The sequence below is a fragment of the Podarcis gaigeae genome, assembly GCF_964106915.1.
Source record: "Podarcis gaigeae genome assembly, chromosome: 11".
Lineage (NCBI taxonomy): Eukaryota > Metazoa > Chordata > Lepidosauria > Squamata > Lacertidae > Podarcis > Podarcis gaigeae.
Window position 1 is genome coordinate 31,780,070 of NC_139687.1, and position 19,724 is coordinate 31,799,793.

Genomic DNA, 19,724 nt, shown 5'->3' on the forward strand with positions numbered 1-19,724 from the left:
ATAAATTTTGACTACTATTTTAGAAAGCTCCATGCACAATTTGATAAAATTAAGCCTATAAACCTAATTTAAACACTGTATTTAGAACAGTTTCCAATTTGCCTGTTTGTGGTGTGAAGCAACTGTACTCATCAAGCAGCCAAGTGACTGTAGTTTTTTAACTATGTTATTTGGAATCCATGCCAATCCCTATTGATCTGCAGATGCAGGGGGATGGCAGGTATATAATACTGAACAAATCAGTCAATGCTGGCTACCTAGAGTGGTAAGAACAGCTGCAAGCAGCCAGATGAGTCTTTATCCTGTTTTCCAGCCTTTAAGAGCTATAAGAAAGCTATCAAGCTGCAGATCAACTTAGCCCTCTGCTTCCCTGGAAGGTGGAGAATGAAAAGCTGTGAGCACTAACTCCAAAACTCAGGCTTTTGTTAAACAAAGCTACATTCAAGGCAGAGAGAGAAATGACAGCTGTGGAGCACATGGTCAATGCCTTGGCAGCTGCCAGTTTCCAAGCAGCAACAGCAGCCCTGCCTGGCTCTCTCCGTGCTTTCCAGTTAAGACTATACAGTTTAGAAAGCCACCATTGCTTAGAAGCTACCAGCCACTTAAGTATCTACCTTGCATACTCCAGACATACATTCCCCCTCTGCAGAGGAAAAGGTAACTGCACGCCACAGAGCAAGCCACCAGTCAAATGGAAATAAGCCAGGCTACAACAGCATTTCACCAAAGAAGTAGCTCTTCACAACTCTACCTTTTAGTCCTGTTCTCTTAAGTATTGTGAAAAATGAATGGCGAGGGAGGGAATGGAATAGGGGGTGATTTAAAACAAGGAATGGTGTTGGAGCAGAGTAATAGGAAACATAACAGAGGATGAATTACAAGCTAATGCAATCTCATCTGAACTGTTTTTTTGCAGCAGGAACACAACTGGGCCCAATGGATCTGGCCCGTACCCTGCATGAATAGAACATGTGCCCAGAATTCTGTCACATATAGGGCTTCCTGGATAATCAGTACATAAAGTGTCTTCTGAAAGAAGAAAATGCCAATTCAGTTGATGATGATGCCACTTTAAATTTTTCGGGGGAGGAAAAAGAGTCTCTCACTCCAACTCATTCACAAGACACCAGCTAAGCTTCAAAACCCACACTTTAGGCATACATCTTTAAACAGCTTTTTCAACAATATTAAATCAACACTCACCTAAAGTGATTAACAACATTGGTTTTACTAAGGAATGAAAGCACAAATGATCCAGGCCTTCGATCACTCTCTCGGATAAGATAACTTCCAGGTTTCCCTGCTTGCCGAAGGCGTTCTTCTGCAATTGTTCTGTCAAGCTTCCCATGATACCATCTGGAACACAAAGCATAAAAATGTTGCATGTAAGCTTCAACCAACTGAATAAAGTGAAAAGCACGTGGATATAGACATCTGGGTTAAAAAAACCCACAACTATCAGCCATGAACCATCACAGCATAGTCTGGAGCAAAGATAAACATTTATAAAAGTGAAGGGGCCCAGTTACAAGCTCTACAGAAGGCCTGTGGTGGCTGCTCCCACAGTAAGTCAATCTTCCAATGAATTTCTATACTCCCATGGTCAGTTGCAAAACAGTTGCAAAAAAGACACAATTCTACAAAAGTTAACAAAACTTCCATGTATGACTTTTACTGAAGTCCATTGCATTCATTAAAGCCTTCTAGGCAAAGTTTCTAGGCAAAGCTTTCGTTACTTGGCTTCTGCATGTGGATAGTATGCCCAAGGCAGTCAAAGTCGGGGGGGGGGGGGGAGACTGTAAGGAAGCATTGCAAGCATAAGCAGAGCAGAATCCACAGAGAGTGGGCATTAAGTCTGGAGACATTCCAGAGAATACCTAAATGTGTGCTGTGGAAGTTGACTTTTCTTAAGCTGGCTGGCACAGGAGCAAGCAGCAAAGCCCCATGACCCTTTCATAGCGTGGAGCCTCTTCACATGGAATAATAACAAAGGGAGCTAGAATCTTAAACAGACTGATACCAAGTAAGTTAATATGATTTAACACAGGCATTGTCTGTTTGTCTGTCACACACACAGCTCCATGCAATGTTTTTGTGCTTTGTTAATCAAATGTACTCCATGCTTCATTTCTCCGCAGGATGTAAGGAGTACACAAAACCTACAAAAAGATTGTCCAAAATGGAGTTCAACTTAAAGAACAGAGCGTTCAATGAAGTAATGACCTAGAGGCTATGGAACAGACTTCCTCTATTGGGTGGAATCCAATTGGTGTTCTTGTGCTCACCAAAGGGTTTTTGATCGAGCAGACACCTCTGCTAATGGAAGAGGAAGAGTGGGGGAGTTTTGTCACTTTCCCCTACAAACCCCACCAAGACCACCTTCAACCTTGTTCAGGAAAGTCCCCCAACCCTCTTGAGTGATTTTCAGGAGGTGTTGCGGGTATGGAGGCCTGAGATTGTCTCCCTTCTTCTGTTGAAACGAAATATCTTCTGTAAATGCAAGTCCACCAACTAGATTCCATCCAACATCTCTCATGAGAGGTCACTAGCATAAGGTGAATCTTCTCAACAAACCGAAGATAAAGTTTGAAAATGTCCTCAAACATCAAAAGGCAACCTCCCATGCTCAAGACCATGCTGCACAGGAGAATGACCTTGTAACTCTAGAGGTTACTCAAGGTATCGACCAAGGGTGTAACAGATTTCCCTAGGAAATACCACACAGTATTTTTCCCCTCCAAAGACATCAGTACAGAGTAATGCAAATATAAGATTGTGTCAATTAAGGCAACAAACATGAAGCCATCCTCGATAAAAAAGGGAGGAGGAGAAATTACAGGTCATCAAATGTGGTATGGTGCTGCCACAGGAAGAATGAATAGTAAATAGTAAATAAATAGTAAAATATTGTCACTTGTTGCACTGTCTAGCATTATCTCTTGCCTGTACCTCCTCCAATCACAGTTGCCCCAAGGCAGCCTGATAAGAGGCAACAGAAAGATAGAAATAATAAATTGTTTATTTATCAATAAATTAAAGTTTAGTCAGGGACGCGGGTGGCGCTGTGGGTAAATCCTCAGCACCTAGGGCTTGCCGATTGCATGGTCAGCGGTTCAAATCCCCGTGGCAAGGTGAGCTCCCGTCTGCAGTCCCAGCTCCTGCCCACCTAGCAGTTCGAAAGCACCCCTAAAGTGCAAGTAGATAAAGAGGTACTGCTTTCTAGCGGGAAGGTAAACGGCGTTTCCGTGTGCTGCGCTGGTGCCGGCTCACCAGAGTAGCTTCGTCACGCTGGCCACGTGACACGGAAGTGTCTCCGGACAGCGCTGGCCCCCGGCCTCTTAAGTGAGATGGGCGCACAACCCTAGAGTCGGACACGACTGGCCCGTACGGGCAGGGGTACCTTTACCTTAAAGTTTAGTCAAATATAAATAAATAATAAATAAATTCAGAACATTTGATGAGGAAGGAATCACCCAAAGAGCTACTATGCTGGTAAGTTGTTTTTATTTAATGGATAAAGTTAAACCTGTACAGTGGTACCTCTGGATACACAGACCTCTGGTTGCATATCCTTCAGGATGCAAACGCGGCAAATCCAGAAGTATTTTTCCGGGTTTTGCCGTGTGCGCATGCGCAGAAGCAGTCCCTCTGGTTGCAGAAACCTCAGGACCCGACTGGAGCACTGGAACGGATCCCATCTGCAACTGGAGGTACCACTGTATTGGGACTGATGGTTTAACCCAGGGAAAGAATGAGCCACCTAATTTTGATTCCAATCGTAAATCTGCTCTGTCCAATTTTGTTTTGAAAAAAGAATGAAAAAACCCCACTTTTCAATTGTATGCATTTTGCAGGCACTTTGTACAGATTTTAGAAATGCATTTTCCTCATAACATAGGGCAACATAATACCAAGGGAAGACTTGTGCTTTCATCCAGTTTCCAGCATTAATCACCTGTAGGAGGGTGGTGTGATACTATCTATGAATGTTGGGAATTACACTCACATTACTGAACTGGAAAACTGACACAGTCACATAGGCAAGGATCAAGCTGGGGAAACAACATGCATAATTTAATTGAGTTCAAGGCAGACCCCTTCTAGAAACAAACCCTGTTCTTTTTAAAAAATTGTTTCTGCAAGCAATTCACCTTTGCTTGATAAAGCTGTTAATGCTCTATAGAAGAAGCTATAAATGATGTGGCAAGAAATGTTACACACTAGTTTGTAATTTATTTATTAATGTTTGGGTTGTTACGAAAACTAACCAATGTGTTTGGAAAAATAACACCAGGTGGTATATTTCTCTATTCTATTCTATTCTATTCTATTCTATTCTATTCTATTCTATTCTGTTCTGTTCTGTTCTGTTCTGTTCTGTTCTGTTTCCTACACTGCCCTTCATCTGAGGATCACAGGGTGGTTTACAATATAAAAACACAAAAGTACATACCATAGTAACAAACAAAAACAATAACCCCCACCAACACAGTTTAAAAAGCCATAGAATGTTTAATTAGCAAAAGGTCTGGGAGGAGAAGAATGTTTTTGCCTGGTGCCTAAAGATATGTAATGATGGGGCCAGATGATCATCCCTGGGGAGAGCATTCCACAAGCAAGGAGCCGCCGCAGAAAAGGCCCATTTTGCCACCCTCCAGACTTCTCATTGAGGAAGGGCCTCAGATGATGACTGCAAGGTCCAGCTCAGTATACATGGGGAGAGGCAATCCTTGAGATATTGTGGTCCTGAGACATTCTCTATATAATAAAATAGAATCCTGTTGTGTTTTTATTTTCTTACATTACTCATGCAAGCATGCCTTGGGATAATTTCGGCTAAAAATTGATTGGAAAAGTAGAATAGACCATGGAAGTAGGTTATACTTTGCAAACATGGCAGCACACTGTTCTAGCAAATATCCTGAGGAAACTCCTGTAGATAACACAAATTCTCTAGAAAACAGGATATACACTGAAATGCCAGCCTTTGAAACTTTTTGTGGAAAGCAAAGTTCTTGGGGGGGGGGTGAGGGGCAGCTTCATTTCTGAGATATCAAAATAATACAACAGTGCTGGAAAGCTACAAAATAAGATTGGTCTTGTGACAGTTTTTCTAAAACTTAAAACATAATCCCAAACATGCTTTTATTCAGAAACAAGTCCCCCTGCCTTCAATGGCACTTCCTTCCAAGCAAATATACACTAGATCACAAGCTACCAGCCCAATCCTAGCCAGATATGAATCTAATAAAAGTATTAAGATGAAAGATATATCTGATTAATACACACACACACACACACAGAGAGAGAGAGAGAGAGAGAGAGAGAGAGAGAGAGAGAGAGAGAGAGAGCGCTACATGGCATGGAAAATGTTCACTGCTGTATCCCCACCCCAATTTTCCAGGAAGCACTGGTACCACTAGTCACATAGAGGAGGGAGAAAGGTTGTTTTCTGCTGCTCCAGAGAAGCGGACACGGAGCAATGGATCCAAACTACAAGAAAGAAGATTCCACCTAAACATTAGGAAGAACTTCCTGACAGTAAGAGCTGTTCGACAGTGGAATTTGCTGCCAAGGAGTGTGGTGGAGTCTCCTTCTTTGAAGGTCTTTAAGCAGAGGCTTGACAACCATATGTCAGGAGTGCTCTGATGGTGTTTCCTGCTTGGCAGGGGGTTGGACTCGATGGCCCTTGTGGTCTCTTCCAACTCTATGATTCTATGATAAATATATAACCAACATTTGAGTTTAGGGAATATACAGAAAAGCTCACATATCTTTGTATCCATAATTCATAGTAGGTAATAAAAAAAATCTCACTAGTACTACCATATCTTTCCCTTTTTATTTTAGTAAATACTCTTCCTCTCAGGAAATCCAGTTTTTATCATGGGGCATGATGATGCTTGATTTATGAATCTGAATATGTGTCATTTGGATATAAATATTTTGTTACAACTTAAAAATAATTTATAAATAAAACTTTGAAATCATTAAAAAGCACACTACTTCAATTTCAAATATTTTCAGCTGTTAGAATAATTATTTAATATATACAGCACATAAAATATAGCATACTTTTTATTATTAAATATGTCAAATAAGCATGCTACAACAGGGCAGAGAACAACTTTGTAGAAAATTTTCTGGGAAATCCAAATACAGTAGATGTTTGCAATGGAAACCTAGCATAGAAAAACCCAACTCTGGACTGACCCTATTAATTTTCTGGAAGGTCTCTTACTATGTCACGTAGCTAAGAACTATTCTCCATCCCACAGCCTCAGCTCCATGTAAATAACTTGAGGGATGGAAGCTACAACCTCGTCTTTTATGCTGAGCTTTGAAGAAGCAGAAGAGACTTTTTTTCTTTCACAGAAAATCTGGTACAAAGTGAAGTGAAAAGATGCTCCCTTTGAGCATATAAGGCCAATCCTGACCTGGCCAATTAGTTTTGGGGCCCAATTCAAAGTGCTGGTTTTGACCTATAAAGTCTTAAAAACAGTGTTAGAAAGTCAAATATATAAGCTAGGGGCCAAATGGCTTCTTAATCCAAGGTTACAGTCATCAAAATAGAACATCTAGTTGCCATTTTGGGGCAAGATGACTCTAAAGTCTTATTTTTCTAATGATAGACTGTCTGTGGTTGCTTATCAGTTAAACACCAACCTTGAGCTTGGTTAAGAATTAAGAACCCTGAGACCTTAAATAAGAAAAATCACTATCTAAGGACAATCCACATATATATTGACCTATTCCTACCTCTTTTTCTTCATGGTGACACAGACCATTCATAATGTAAGAAAATTCTTCACAACTGTGAGCAGGGCTGTGAGGTGGGGTAAGTGAAGACAAGCTACAACAATTACCGGTAACTATAAATAACGTTGTCCACTGCTACTACTCAGGCTACACCGAAAAAGCATTTTGGTTCCTAAAACTGATTCTGATTGTGAATATAAAATATAACAGACAGAATTCTATAGGATTTGGTATTAGCATATGAAAACAGTCAAGATCCAACAATCCCCAGGCATGCACCTCCAGAGAGTGGGGATGTCAAGCGCATGGTGGCGCCCAGGCATTTCACTTGGACACAAGTGGCCAATAGTCAGGTGCAAAATGAGCCTGGCTGATTTTGAACTCTGCTTTAAAAGGCTGAGGACCACAACTCCCAAGCAATCTGGACCCTGCAATCATCATCTGAGGCCCTTCTTTGTGTGCCTCCTCCACAAGGTCTGGAGGATGGCAACACGAGAATGGGCCGTTTCTATGGTGGCTCCCTGTTTATGCAATGCTCTCCCCAGGGAGGCATGCCTGGAGCCTTCATTACATATCTTTAGGCGCCTGGGGAAAACATTTCTCTTCTACCATTCTATTGCCTTTTTAATGTGCTTGTGTTAGTGGGGGGTTTGCTTCCTTTTTTCTTTTATTATGTATTTTGTGTTTTCATTTAGTATTTTTATGTTGTTAACTGCCCTGTGTTCTTCAGATGAAGGGTGGTATACAAATTTAATAAATAACAACAACATGGCAGTATTAAGAGTAAAAATATCGATAATGTATCAATAAAACTAGTTGTTTTTTAAAAAACAAACACGTTTCAATATTTATTTCAATATTTAGAAATAACACCTTACTGTTTTATTCTATATGTAGCATATTTCTTCAACCTTCTCAGAACATTTTCACTCTAACATTTATGTACCATTAAATGGCACATAAAAATCATCTTAATATGCTTTGATCAAGTTAATAGTTAAGATATATTTTACTGACTCTGGCATTACACAATAAACCCAGACTTGCACTAGCATGTTAGCTTGCTTTAAGTAGTTATACGCCTGCTGGTTTTTGGATAACTTTCTGCTACCTTTACCTTCTCCTTCCGGAGGAGAGGGGAAAAAATCATACACACACTGTATGTGTGCCCTAAGCATCACTCTGGGGATGTGATCAACAAGCCCTGAAAGATTTCTCTGAGATGCTTAGCTTTGGCTCCCAAGATAAACTTTTACATCGTGTTCCAAGTATAAACACTTTTCATTTATTCTTCTTCTAATGAATGCTTTGGGTTTTATGATGAAACAGTATTTCAACCTCGCCTTCTAAAAAGTTAACTTTTGTTTTGCATATTGCCTGTACCCATGTGTGCACATGTATCAACCAGAATACTCCTATATTGTAACTTTTTAAACTTATAAAAATATTTATATATCACTAATTCATAAAGAAAATATCATGGTTCACAACTGTACATAAAACCATACAATGAAAATGTTAAAATTAGAAATCAGATAACTATTCTGTAAAGATGTACTGTTCATTGCCTGCATAAGCCTGATGGAATAGGTAAGTATTCAGCAGGTGTTTAAAAAATTGAAACAGGAGGCACCTGCTGAATCTCTGTTAGCAGAGTGTTTCACATTAATGGGTTGATGAAACTAAAGGCTAGGTTCCTTATTGTTGTCAAATGAGCCTCGCCAACTCAGGGGATGACAAGCAACACCCTGGGAAACTATCTCAGTGACTGAGCTGGAACGTAGGGGTTCAGGACCTATGCTGTTCCAGGCTTTGCAAATCAATACAAGAACCTTGATCCTGGGTTCAGTAGAAGATGGGAAGCCAGTACAGCATCTCCTGTTGTCGGCCAGATGTCCCCAGCAGCATGGCACTTTGCCTGGAATCAAGAAATCTCTGCCCCACAGCATCATTAGTTTGGATGACATGAGAGCCATTGGGGAAAATGTCAATTATCCCTTTATGTAGACTGTTTTAAAAAGCCTATCATTAGTGTCTTGATGATATCATATTTCAACTACCTTTAAATATTTATAACATAGTAGGTATTCAAACACACCCAATATCTGAATTAGCTGGACCTGTTATGCGACAAGTCTAGTACACACCAGACAGACACAGGAGTTATTAGCAGTTCCACTGCTTGAAGAAAAAGATGTGATGGAGACCCACATGAGGAATACGCAAGTTCAATAACTGAATAGATGTTGTTTGGTTTGTAGTAATGATTAATCAAATCCTCTGCACAAGAAGAATCCAACAACTAATCGGGGGTGGGGGGGAGGGAAGAGACAGAATCTTAACCAGCTTTTACAAACCTGGTGCCCTCCAGCTGTTCTGAACTATAATTCCAATAAGCCCCAGCCATCATAGCCAATGGTTAGGAATTATGGAAACTGTTTACACCAAGAAGCTCTGAGTTATATACAATTAAGTCATACTCTGAGTAGACTCACTGAAATCAATAGTTGATTGATTTCAAGCTCTGTTCTGAGCACTAGTTAGCCAGACACAAACTCCTATTTTTTAGGGTTTCCTACAGTATTTCCAATGTCCAGAAAGTACAGCAGATTTCCTGTTTCATTAGCATACATGTGCTTGCCTACTGTTCTTTTCTCACGTTGCTCTGGAAAGCAGGACTGGGAAAGAACTACTGAGTCAGCAGTAACAATTCCCAATTCATAATATAGTAACATAACCAATGGTCATCAAGAACAGGATATACAAGAGAGAAAGAAATATGCTGGAAGGGCCAGAAGGAGTTCTGCAGGTTTGATATAGTAACCTACAGCTGCCTTCTCCTGATACTGCAATAAAACATTCTACATTTAACACCATAATTTTAAACACAGCAACTACTGAGGAAGGGCATAGTCAATTTACATCAAAGGTTTATTTTTAAATGTTTTTATACCACTTTTCACTTAAAAATTGAAGTGCTGTACACCAAAATTACAGTAAAATCAACACCTACGCAATAAAAAAACAAACAGTAAAATCCAAAGCAAACAAATTAAGTAAAGACTGGTATTAACTGACAGCAAAGGCTTGGGAGAATAAATAAGTTTTCAGAAGGTGCCAAAAGATTTAAATATCTCAAAAAAGAAAAGAAAAAGATTAATAGCCATCAAGTTAAAATGTATTCACAAAAGTAAACAGTGCATACAGTATTTTTAAATCTTCAGTTCTTGCTAAGCAGCCTTCATTTCTTCCTCACTAAATTACTTCTGAAGGATGTTAGCAAGCAGTGGCATGCCCTAGGCAGGTGAGGAAGGGCATTTAAACAAAGAAGTTGAAACACCACTTTCAATATTATTTTCAAATATTTGTTTGCCCAATTACTTCCCATTTTTTTTGCAAACAGATATATTCTTGTCCTTGTGCTCAGTGTACTGGAAAGGGAACTGAAGTGTGCGGGGGGGGGGGGGGGGGCAGAGACTCACAAGCTAATTCCCTTCCCAACTTTCTGATCTGTGGCAGCCAGTTTATTACGACATCCGAAGCTGCAGTTTGCAAGGGAAGGAATCAGCATGCAAGTCCAAGGATCAGATTTGATGGTCAAACTATGGTTTAGATGAAGAATCTCTATGGCTCAGTTCAAATATTTACATAGATGACCAAGGATATGGTATAATATTAATTCCCCAAGCAATGACTACTCAGAAGCAGTACAACACCATGCATGTTTTGTATAAAGTTTTATTTCAGGCATCATCCTCAAAGGCAACAGGACTATTGCTAATCTGCCTCCCAGAATTTCTTTTTCTTTATTTCCAGGGCTGTTATGATTGAATATCTCATTCCACTCAAGGGTACGAACTATGATATCTTACTGGTAACTGAAACTGTCAAGAATAAAAGCAGCTGCATAATCGGTTTAGTTCAGAGCACTCAGAGAATAGAGTTTACCCATGTAAAACCATGTTGGGTTTTACTTTGCTGGGGCCAAAGTAGACAATATATTACAAACACCCACTGTCCTAAAATTCTAGCACAGAGAAAACTTCAAAACATAATCCTAACAGATCTCAAATACCTGCTTCATATGTTTTATTAGATTCCAGTACAGTAAATACCGTATTTTTCGCCCCATAGGACACACCACCCTATAGGACGCACCTAGTTTTGGGGGGGGGGGGGAATAAAGGGAAAAAAATATTTTCCCCCCAGGCACGGGGGAAGCCCGAGCTTTCCCCGACCCCAGCCCCCAGAACAGCCTGCTATCCGCAAGCCTAGGGAGCCGTGCCGGTCTCCCCAGGCTTGCGGTCAGCTGTGCGAAGTCCGGGCGTGCTGAAGAGGCTTCAAAATGCAGGCAGCTCTGCGCAACCCTCCGGAGGCCAGCACGGCTTGGCGCCGGGATCCAGAGGGTCGTGCAGAGCTGTGCAGAGCCCGGGACGGCAGGCGATAGCCTCTCGCTCTCCAGGCTGCAGCGAAAGCCTGTATTCGCCCCATACGACGCACCCACATTTCCCCTTCATTTTTGGAGGGGAAAAAGTGCGTCCTATAGGGCGAAAAATACAGTATCTGGTTGAAGGAGCAACTCTAAATCAAAACCACACAGTTCCATAAATATTTATTCTAGTTTGTATGGATTACTCTAAAACCATTACAAAACTGTGGAAAAGAAAAAACATATGAAGCATCTCTTTAAAACATCTTGGTACCAAGTACCTAAAGGATCATGCCCAGACATTAAAGTCAGCATCTAAGGCCCTTCTGCAAGACCCTCGTAAACTGCTTTGAGAGTTTTGCCTAACAAGGTTAGAAATTTATTAAATAAAATTTATATACCAGCACTTTCATTCCATTGATCTAGCATGCATCATGGTGCAAATAACATATACAGATTGTAGCAAAATGCTACCAGAAGTGACAGCAGGAAAAGAACACAGAAAACTGAACAATATTGGAGTTAGCAGACTTCCTCTATGCAGTAAACGACAGTACTGTACAGTATATAGAACTGCACTCCTGTCTCTTTGCGGAAAAATGAAGATTGTTTTCCCCCAAACCACAAAGGGCAATCTACCCCATGGGATATACCGGTAAAACAGGGCAAAAAGGACAGGCAAAAATGTCAACAAAACCTACTCCAGCCAGACTGCCCTCCTGATTGCCACAGAATCACCTACTACCATAGGCACTGGATGTGGGCGGGCCCTGGGTGCTCCAGCCCCCATAACATTCCCCATGAAGGGGCCGTGCGCCCACAATTTTCTGCGCCATGGCAGCATCCTCATGTGGCACTGCCCAGCCAAGGGGCTGCAATGCTGCCGCGACTCTCCTCCTCTCAGGTCAGACCTAACCCAGGAGCAGAGCTATGGCTGGACACGCACAGCCCTGTACAGGAGAGAGGCAACGCAGCTTATGCTGCCTCTCCTCCACTCCGCCCCTGGGTCAGACTGGCCTGAGAGCAGAGCTGTGGCTGGGCGCGAGCCAGGCTCCAATGAAGTAGACTGTGGGGAGGCTGCCTGGTTGCACGCCCTCTCAAAAATGCATACAGGGCCATGGAGGGCGTGCTGACATCAGACACATGGAAAGTGAAACAGAAGGTTCTTCAGTTACTGCTTGTCAGCACTCTAAATGCAGCAGCATACCACTGGCTAAAGCAGGGGTTAGCAAACTTTTTCAGGAGGCCGGTCCACTATCCCTCAGACCTTGTGGGAGGCCGGACTATATTTTTGGGGGGGAAATGAACGAATTCCTATTCCCCACAAATAACCCAGAGATGCATTTTGAATAAAAGGACACATTCTACTCATGTAAAAACACACTGATTCCCAGACAGTCCGCGGGCCGTATTTAGAAGGCGATTGGGCCGAATCTGGCCCCTGGGCCTTAGTTTGCCTACCCATGGGCTAAAGCATACATTCTTCAGCTGAAAGAAAGGTAGTGGGGCATCTTCAGTCACTGCTCCATGGTGGAGCCTTTAGGCAGTTCGGCAAGCAGTTACTGAAACCAGAATGCTCAGTGCTTCTCTTCCCCACCCTCTACAATAGCAAGGCAGAGCTTCCACGGTTGCAGTTGAGCAATCTCCATCTTCCAAGAAGGGAAAGAAAACAGGGATGAATTGATAGCCAGAATTTTTGGCAAGGGTCATGAGTAGATAAGGTTCCTACTTGCTCCGAACCATTTTTTCCCCTTAAAAAAGTCAGATTTTGCATACCAGCACTAACCTTTTCTATAGTTACAACTCTATGAAGAAAAACATATGAAGATCAATTTACCCTGTGAATCTTGGAAAGAGCAAGAAGACTCATAAAATCAAATGCTTGTCTGATGGCATTAAAATAATTCATGTAAAGACTGATCTTATGCATCTTTTCTCAGAAACATATCCCAACAAATTTAATGAGACGTCCTTCCACATAAGTAGGATTGCAGCCTAAAACATACTGAAATCTCAATTCTAATGTAAGTCTGTATTACTATGACTGTTACATATTTTAAACATCCTTCTGAGTAATGTAAGGCAGTGGTCTCCAACCAGTCCAGGCCTGAGACTTACGTCCGATTCCCAACCAGGAGCATGCAACCCACTGTTAAGTGTTAACGCCTCACCATATATTAGATACAACAAAAAACAGCATTGGAATGCTATTTTTTCAATACAAGCGAACCATTATTTCATGTATTATTGGTAAAACTTTTGAACTCTTTTAGTAGTTGTATCCTCTTTGATTTCCGGTGGTTTTCTCTTCAGTGAAGCTTGTGGTTGAAACTGAGCAAGAGGGCAGGTCATCATCACCATCTATGCCTTTCTATCACTTCCTATAACTTTCACCACCTCCTTTCCGTTTCTGTGACTCGCTGCTGCCCCTTTCTCTCCCTTCCTTCTTGCATTTCTACCCATTCTTTTTCTCACCCTATTCTACTTTAACTCGCTAGTAATACCTTTCTGTCTTTATCTCACATTCCTTTTCACTCTGCTCCCTTTCTTCCAGCTTGTGCCACATTCTCTACACTTTAATTCACCCCTCTGCTCTTGCCCCCTTCTAATGGCAACCTGCTGAAGTAAAAATGAACAAAAATTCTTGGAAAAATTCATCATCCCCAGAGCCCAATAGAGGCAGCAGCTGTTTTCTGTTGCCCCTTTGTAGGATGATGATGTTTGAAGAAACTACTCTTCAGATTCTCCCACACTAAAGTAACATATAGCTGTACTTCCAAAAAAATAAAAGTTTATTCCTTTTAGTTTGCAAAATCTTGGCATTTTACAATTCCTTTAAAAAAGCAATTCAATAAAACCAAATTGCATTCCAAATCAGCACTGAATATTAAACTGCAGTCTTGTGCACACTTATTTGAGAGTAAAGCTCTGTCCATGGCCGAAGCCAGGGGAAGTTACTCCCAAAGAAGAGCACAGGAAGAATTGGGTTGCAAGTGGCAACAGTACAATCCCTATTCATGCACTTTAACATGGGAGTAAAAAGAAAAGCCCTGCCATGGCTGAACCCAAGAAGCCTTACTACTAGAGTAAATTCCTTAAGAAATCCAGCAATAAAACTGTAGAAACAGGAATTCCTTTCCAGACTGGAGTGTTTGTGTGTTGGAGTGTGTGTTTGTGTGTGTGAGTGGTGCCAAATTTTGACATCACACGGGGCACTGCTGAAATTTTAAAGCTCAAAGTCTGCCACTGCTCTCACAAATCTCTGTGACAGATAGGTAGCCGTGTTGGTCTGCCATAGTCAAAACAAAAAAAATTCCTTCCAGTAGCACCTTAAAGACCAACTAAGTCAGTTCTTGGTATGAGCTTTCGTGTGCATGCACACGAAAGCTCATACCAAGAACTGACTTAGTTGGTCTTTAAGGTGCTACTGGAAGGATTTTTTTTTGTTTTAAATCTCTGTGATTCAGTGAAATTACAGAAATAATATGAATAGCCCCCTTCCAAGCTAAACAGCATGTTCCCACCAGGGAGTGGGAAGGTGAGAGCAAGGCTGGACCAGACCAGGCCAATGTGAGAAGGCTTCGCTGAGGGTTAAATGGCAGTAATAGCTTTGCTGCAACACACCTGTGGATTCTGAAGTACTGGTTGAAGACCTATTGTAGGGTGTTAAAACTAACCCATACAAAATTTATCTTGAGTGTGCATATTTAGAATTTCTTGAAGTACAGTGGTACCTCGGGTTAAGAACTTAATTCGTTCCGGAGGTCTGTTCTTAACCTGAAGCACCACTTTGGCTAATGGGGCCTCCTGCTGCCGCTGCGCCGTAGCTGCACGATTTCTGTTCTCATCCTGAAGCAAAGTTCTTAACCCGAAGTACTATTTCTGGGTTAGCGGAGTCTGTAACCTGAAGCGTCTGTAACCTGAAGCATCTGTAACCCGAGGTACCACTGTATGTTGATGTTTCCCTTTCATTTATTTTCAAACACGCCCCCCCACCCCATATATATATTGTGGACTTCAGCTTTTATCTGAGTAAAAAGTGTCTGAAAAGACAGGCTGTGTCATGATAGTCTGTGCCAATGGCATCAGCACTATTTTTAATGCCTTTTAAAAGGACGACATTCAGAGAAAGCAAAAAGGGTGACCACAGAAATACAAAATATGACAGAATTCCTTTACCTCTGACAGTTATGTCAAATTAGGAATTTTGATAGCTACAACTTCTTCTTCTAACATATATAAGCACCTGCAAAGAGTCTCTCTCTGCCATAACTAGGAAGCTCAATGACAATGCTTTGTGTGCAGGAGGTCCTGGATTCAATTGCTAGCATCTCCAGATAGGGCTTAGAAAGCCAGGAAGCCATGGTAACTTGCTCCTAAGCAGAAGCACCTTCCTATGTACTAAAAGGATAGCAGGGTATGAATATTTTCTATAGCTGTAAAGAAAGGAGTGCAGTGGTATCTTGGTTCGACTCCCGAAACCGTTCGAAAACCAAGGCACAGCTTCCGATCGGCTGTAGGTTTGGCTACTGAAAAACGTTCACAAACCGGAACACTTACTTCCGGGTTTGCGGCGTTCGGGAGCTGATTTGTTTGACAACTAAGCTGTTTCGGAACCAAGGTACCACAGTACCTGGCAAGGTAAAAAGAAACGGAAAAGGGTCAAGATTAAAGATGTGTCCGGCATGGGGAGTGGGGATGAAGATAATCGAACGAGAGAAAATGGTTGTGAAAAATATGGCCACGCTTTTGGGAAATGAGCACTTAGAGGCACTTTGGAGCAGTGCCTTTTTTCTAGGGGTACTCAAGGGTATGCAATACAGTAGCCTTTTTTCCTAGAAAAAAAGCACTGGTTCGAAGCCTGGCACTTACTGTAACTTCATGGCGAGTAACTGGCACTTTTTCATTTTTTCAAGAAGAAAAGCACTGCTTTCGAGGGCTCTGAAGGACAGCCTCCATATTTGGTGGCGAGTCGATTATTAGCATTTATTTTAGGGATAAGGGAAAGGGTTTTTTTAGTCCCAAGTTCTCAGTTTTTCCAAGCAGAAAGCAGGCAGCTGACTAAGCCAACCGAGGAGGCTGCTTCGAAGGGGATGCGGGAGGAGAAAAAGAGGCGGGCGCAACAGGGAAACTTTCAGGAGTTGCCCGGAGTTTGACACACACGCACCAACGCCGACTTCACAACTGGGTGCGGTGCCGGGGCTGAATCAGCCGGATCCCCATTCCTGGGATTTGGGGGGGGGGGGGGAGAAAGGGGATCGGGTTGGGGAAAAGAGAGAGAGGCGGAGAAGGAGAAGGCGCTACTCACTGGTTCGTGGGGGGCGCGTTCAACGGGATGGCCACCTCCTCCTCCTCGTACTCGGGCCCGTCCAGCGAGTCGCCTTCGTCCACTGTGCTCAGCCCTCCGGCCGGAAGCGGCGGCTGCGGGGGCGGCGGCAGCGGAGGGAACCCGCCGGCAGCGGTACCCCCGCCGCCGCCGCCGCCCTCCAGGAGCGGGATCGCCGCCGGCGGAGACAGGCCCTTGGACATCTCCGCAGGAGGGGCAGGCCTGGAGCCCACCGAGGGGAGCGACGCCGCGGGGCAGGCGCCGCTTGGGCCCGAGCTGCTACCCAGGAAAGCGGCGGCGGCGCTCTTGTTGCTCCGTGAGGCGGCGGCGGCGGCGGCAGCAGCAGCGGCGGGAGGGCAATGCCCGCTGGGCTCTCCGGCCGCTCCCGAGCCGCCCTCTTCGCCACCCGCTTCGGCCGCCGCCATCATGCTGCTCCGGCTCGCCCCACCCCTTCCCCGCCCCTGCTGCTGAGGCAGCGCGCGGCCGGGAGGAGGCGACAAAGGGACAGAGGGGGAGAGAGGCGGCGGACCAACGGCCTCCTTCTACCTCGGCGGGGAGGAGCTTCAGGAAAAGCCGCCGCCGCCTCTTGAGGCGCTGAATGGGAACAATGGGAGCGCCCGCCCAAAGACGTCGCCGCCCGCTCAGTGCGCTGAGGTAAACACCCGGCGCGGCGTTTCGTCTCCTCCTCAGCGGCTTCGCACGCGCTCGCCCGGTGGACGGACGGACGGGGGGCAGCTCCTCCCTTGTTCCTCGGCTGCCACTGTCGCCCCCACCCGCTAGCCCCCCCTCCTCACGGCCGCCGCCGCCTGTTCGGAAAGCGCATGCGCGCCTGTCCCTCCAGTGAAGGTGCTGGCCGCTTTCCGCAAGCGAAGGCTCTTTGGAAGGAGGCGGCTCGGCAAGGTAGCGCTCTCTTCTTCCCTCAAGCTCTGCTTGGTGTGCCAGAAGGGCGGCCGAGGGTGGTGCCTGTCCTTATGACACATACACACACATTGCAGTGCTGCCAGGGCTCCTAGACGGCCCCGGAACTCAGCACACGTTTGCGAAAGAGGCGGAGGGACTCGGCTGCGCGACCCTCTGCGCGCGTCTACTCCGAAGTTCACTCCTGTTGCGCTCAGAGGGGTTTGCTCCCTTTTAAACTTGCTGGCCGTAGTAGATGCAGCCTGAAAAAGACTTTGTAGGCATCAGCTTTCATGGAGTCGAGCCCGCCAGCACATGGATGCATGAAGCAGACTAGAGTACGCAAAACTGCGTCCCAGTTGTTGTTTTTCAAACTTTTTTAAAAAAGATATCACAAGATTATTTTTTACTGTCTTTTGTTTTCTGTTTTTTCCTGCTAGGAAAGTCAACAGCATCTCCATGTATTCAAACCAATATCCTCTGAAGTGCCTCCGAGTCTATCTTATACATCAACATCCATGAATAAATAACTTTATTGGCGTTTAGATGGCCGTTGTGCTCTTATCTAGCATTATTGTTTACTAGATTTAATTAGTGCTCTCAAATAGTATTCTTGAGGTTGATTTGCACTGGGAGCTGTTTTATGATTCTTATTTCATTCATGTATCTTCAGACTGAAAGTATTTAAAGGCTTTCTTTTCTTTTATCTCTACTCTTGCCTGAATAGCCTGAAACTACTCCAAATGCCACACCTTGTATTTTTAATGCATATTTATGATCAGCAAATTGGGGTGGAAAGTGGTATTTCATTCCAGATGCACCCTGTCATTGCTAAGCAATGGCATTTCCTCAATATATTTTGTGTACAGATAAATAAATAAAGAGGAATATGATTCCAAAACCGCAAACAGAACTGCCAAACATGCAACTCTTCAAAATAGGGCAGGGTTGGGAGATTAGATTTCTGGTCTATTGAAATAATTGCACAAGAAAAGAATATTTTATAGGAAACGTTAAAGCTTAACAAGAATAACAAAACCTGCATTATACTCAGGATTAAATTATGACTTTGTATAACAAAAAGTTAATTGGGCATGAACAAAGAAAATGGAGAAATAGTGGAGGGAGACACAAATCTGAAGCACTCTAGAACCTGTTCCTGTACCTAGAAGATGAATTATTTTCTCCACTTGGGTTAAGTTGATGCTTATTTGTAATTTTACATGAATGGAGGAAAAGTACTGAGTTGAAAACGCCTGGCATATTACTGTTTTGGTACAAGCATGGGGATGAAATTTGTACTCTGAAAATTCTATCTGTATGTGTTTGCAGATGGATAAAAATGCAGTTTATTCTGCACCAGTGGCGCAGTAGACTCATAATCTGAGTACTTTTAGCTTTGTTGATATACAGCACCTTGAAACATTACATGTAATGTTCAACATTACGGGGGAAATATTGTGACTTCAAACACGTTTATTTTTTTCTACTCTGCCTCCTAAGTACATAACTAGTACAGTTGTATAAAGAAAAGCATGGGCCAGTGTTCACACATGAAAACTGTAGTGCTAAAAGAAAGGGCAACTGAAGAAGCTGGACAGGCACAATACAGCAACATGCTTCTTTCTTTCCTGTCTCCTTTTGATGTGTTAGATGCTGTCTGACCTAGATAGTGTTAGATTTTATGACAGATGTCGCAGTAGATTAACTGTTGCCCTGCTTAGTAAACAAAATAACTGTCAATTTATAAGAGCAGTAGCGGATTTTGCAGGAAGGAGGATCAGGCAAATAAAATTTGTAGGTTGGCAAATTTCAAATTCATCTAGTATTCTGGTTACACTGCAAAAATTATGCAACACAAGTTGGCATTTACTATGTTTCTTCAGTGTCAACAGAGTTCACACATTAAAAAGAAGAGGGTATCATTAAATATACAGCATTTGAATGAATACTGTGTTTTTTCTGAGTACAGTGGTGATGCTATTGTGTCTGTCTTCATTTTCAGTCATTTCCCCTAAGGCAATTAAAGGAGTAAAAAAATATGTATTTTAGAAACTCGATGTAAACTGCAAAGGTATGGTATTGGCAGGCAGGCAACAGTGTGGATACATTTATTTACTGATTCACTGGCCCCCTTGGTTCTGCCACAGTCTACTAAAGGGTACATCTTGTGGCACCAAGTAAGTTATTTTTTCCGCTCTTGCACCTCATTTATGGAATCACCTCCCAAATGACAAGATTGGTGCCACAGTGATGTCATTGCGGCACATGCCTAAAGTACACCATTTTCCCCAGGTCTTCCCTGGTCCTTAA

At 43.0% G+C, this 19,724-nt stretch overlaps 1 protein-coding gene and 1 long non-coding RNA gene across 3 annotated transcripts in view; one reads left to right on the forward strand and one right to left on the reverse strand.

Moving 5' to 3' along the window:
• RASA1 (RAS p21 protein activator 1) overlaps positions 1-16,942 on the reverse strand; it is a gene marked incomplete at its 5' end in the record, with an annotated part of 47,475 nt that extends 30,533 nt beyond the window's left edge. The window contains 2 exons of one of the 2 annotated variants that reach the window (XM_083703128.1): positions 1,204-1,356; positions 16,497-16,942. In XM_083703128.1, the coding sequence (XP_083559254.1) occupies positions 1,204-1,356; positions 16,497-16,942 (599 nt within the window). Of the gene's footprint in view, positions 1-76; positions 1,357-16,496 lie in introns of both variants that reach the window. The other variant, XM_083703129.1, reaches the window with a different exon arrangement.
• Positions 16,943-17,045: 103 nt separating this feature from the next.
• LOC310827380 lies at positions 17,046-19,350 on the forward strand. Its single transcript, XR_014556318.1, has 2 exons — positions 17,046-17,168; positions 17,852-19,350. It is a non-coding gene; the product is annotated as an uncharacterized lncRNA (long non-coding RNA).
• The last annotated feature ends 374 nt before the right edge of the window (positions 19,351-19,724 follow it).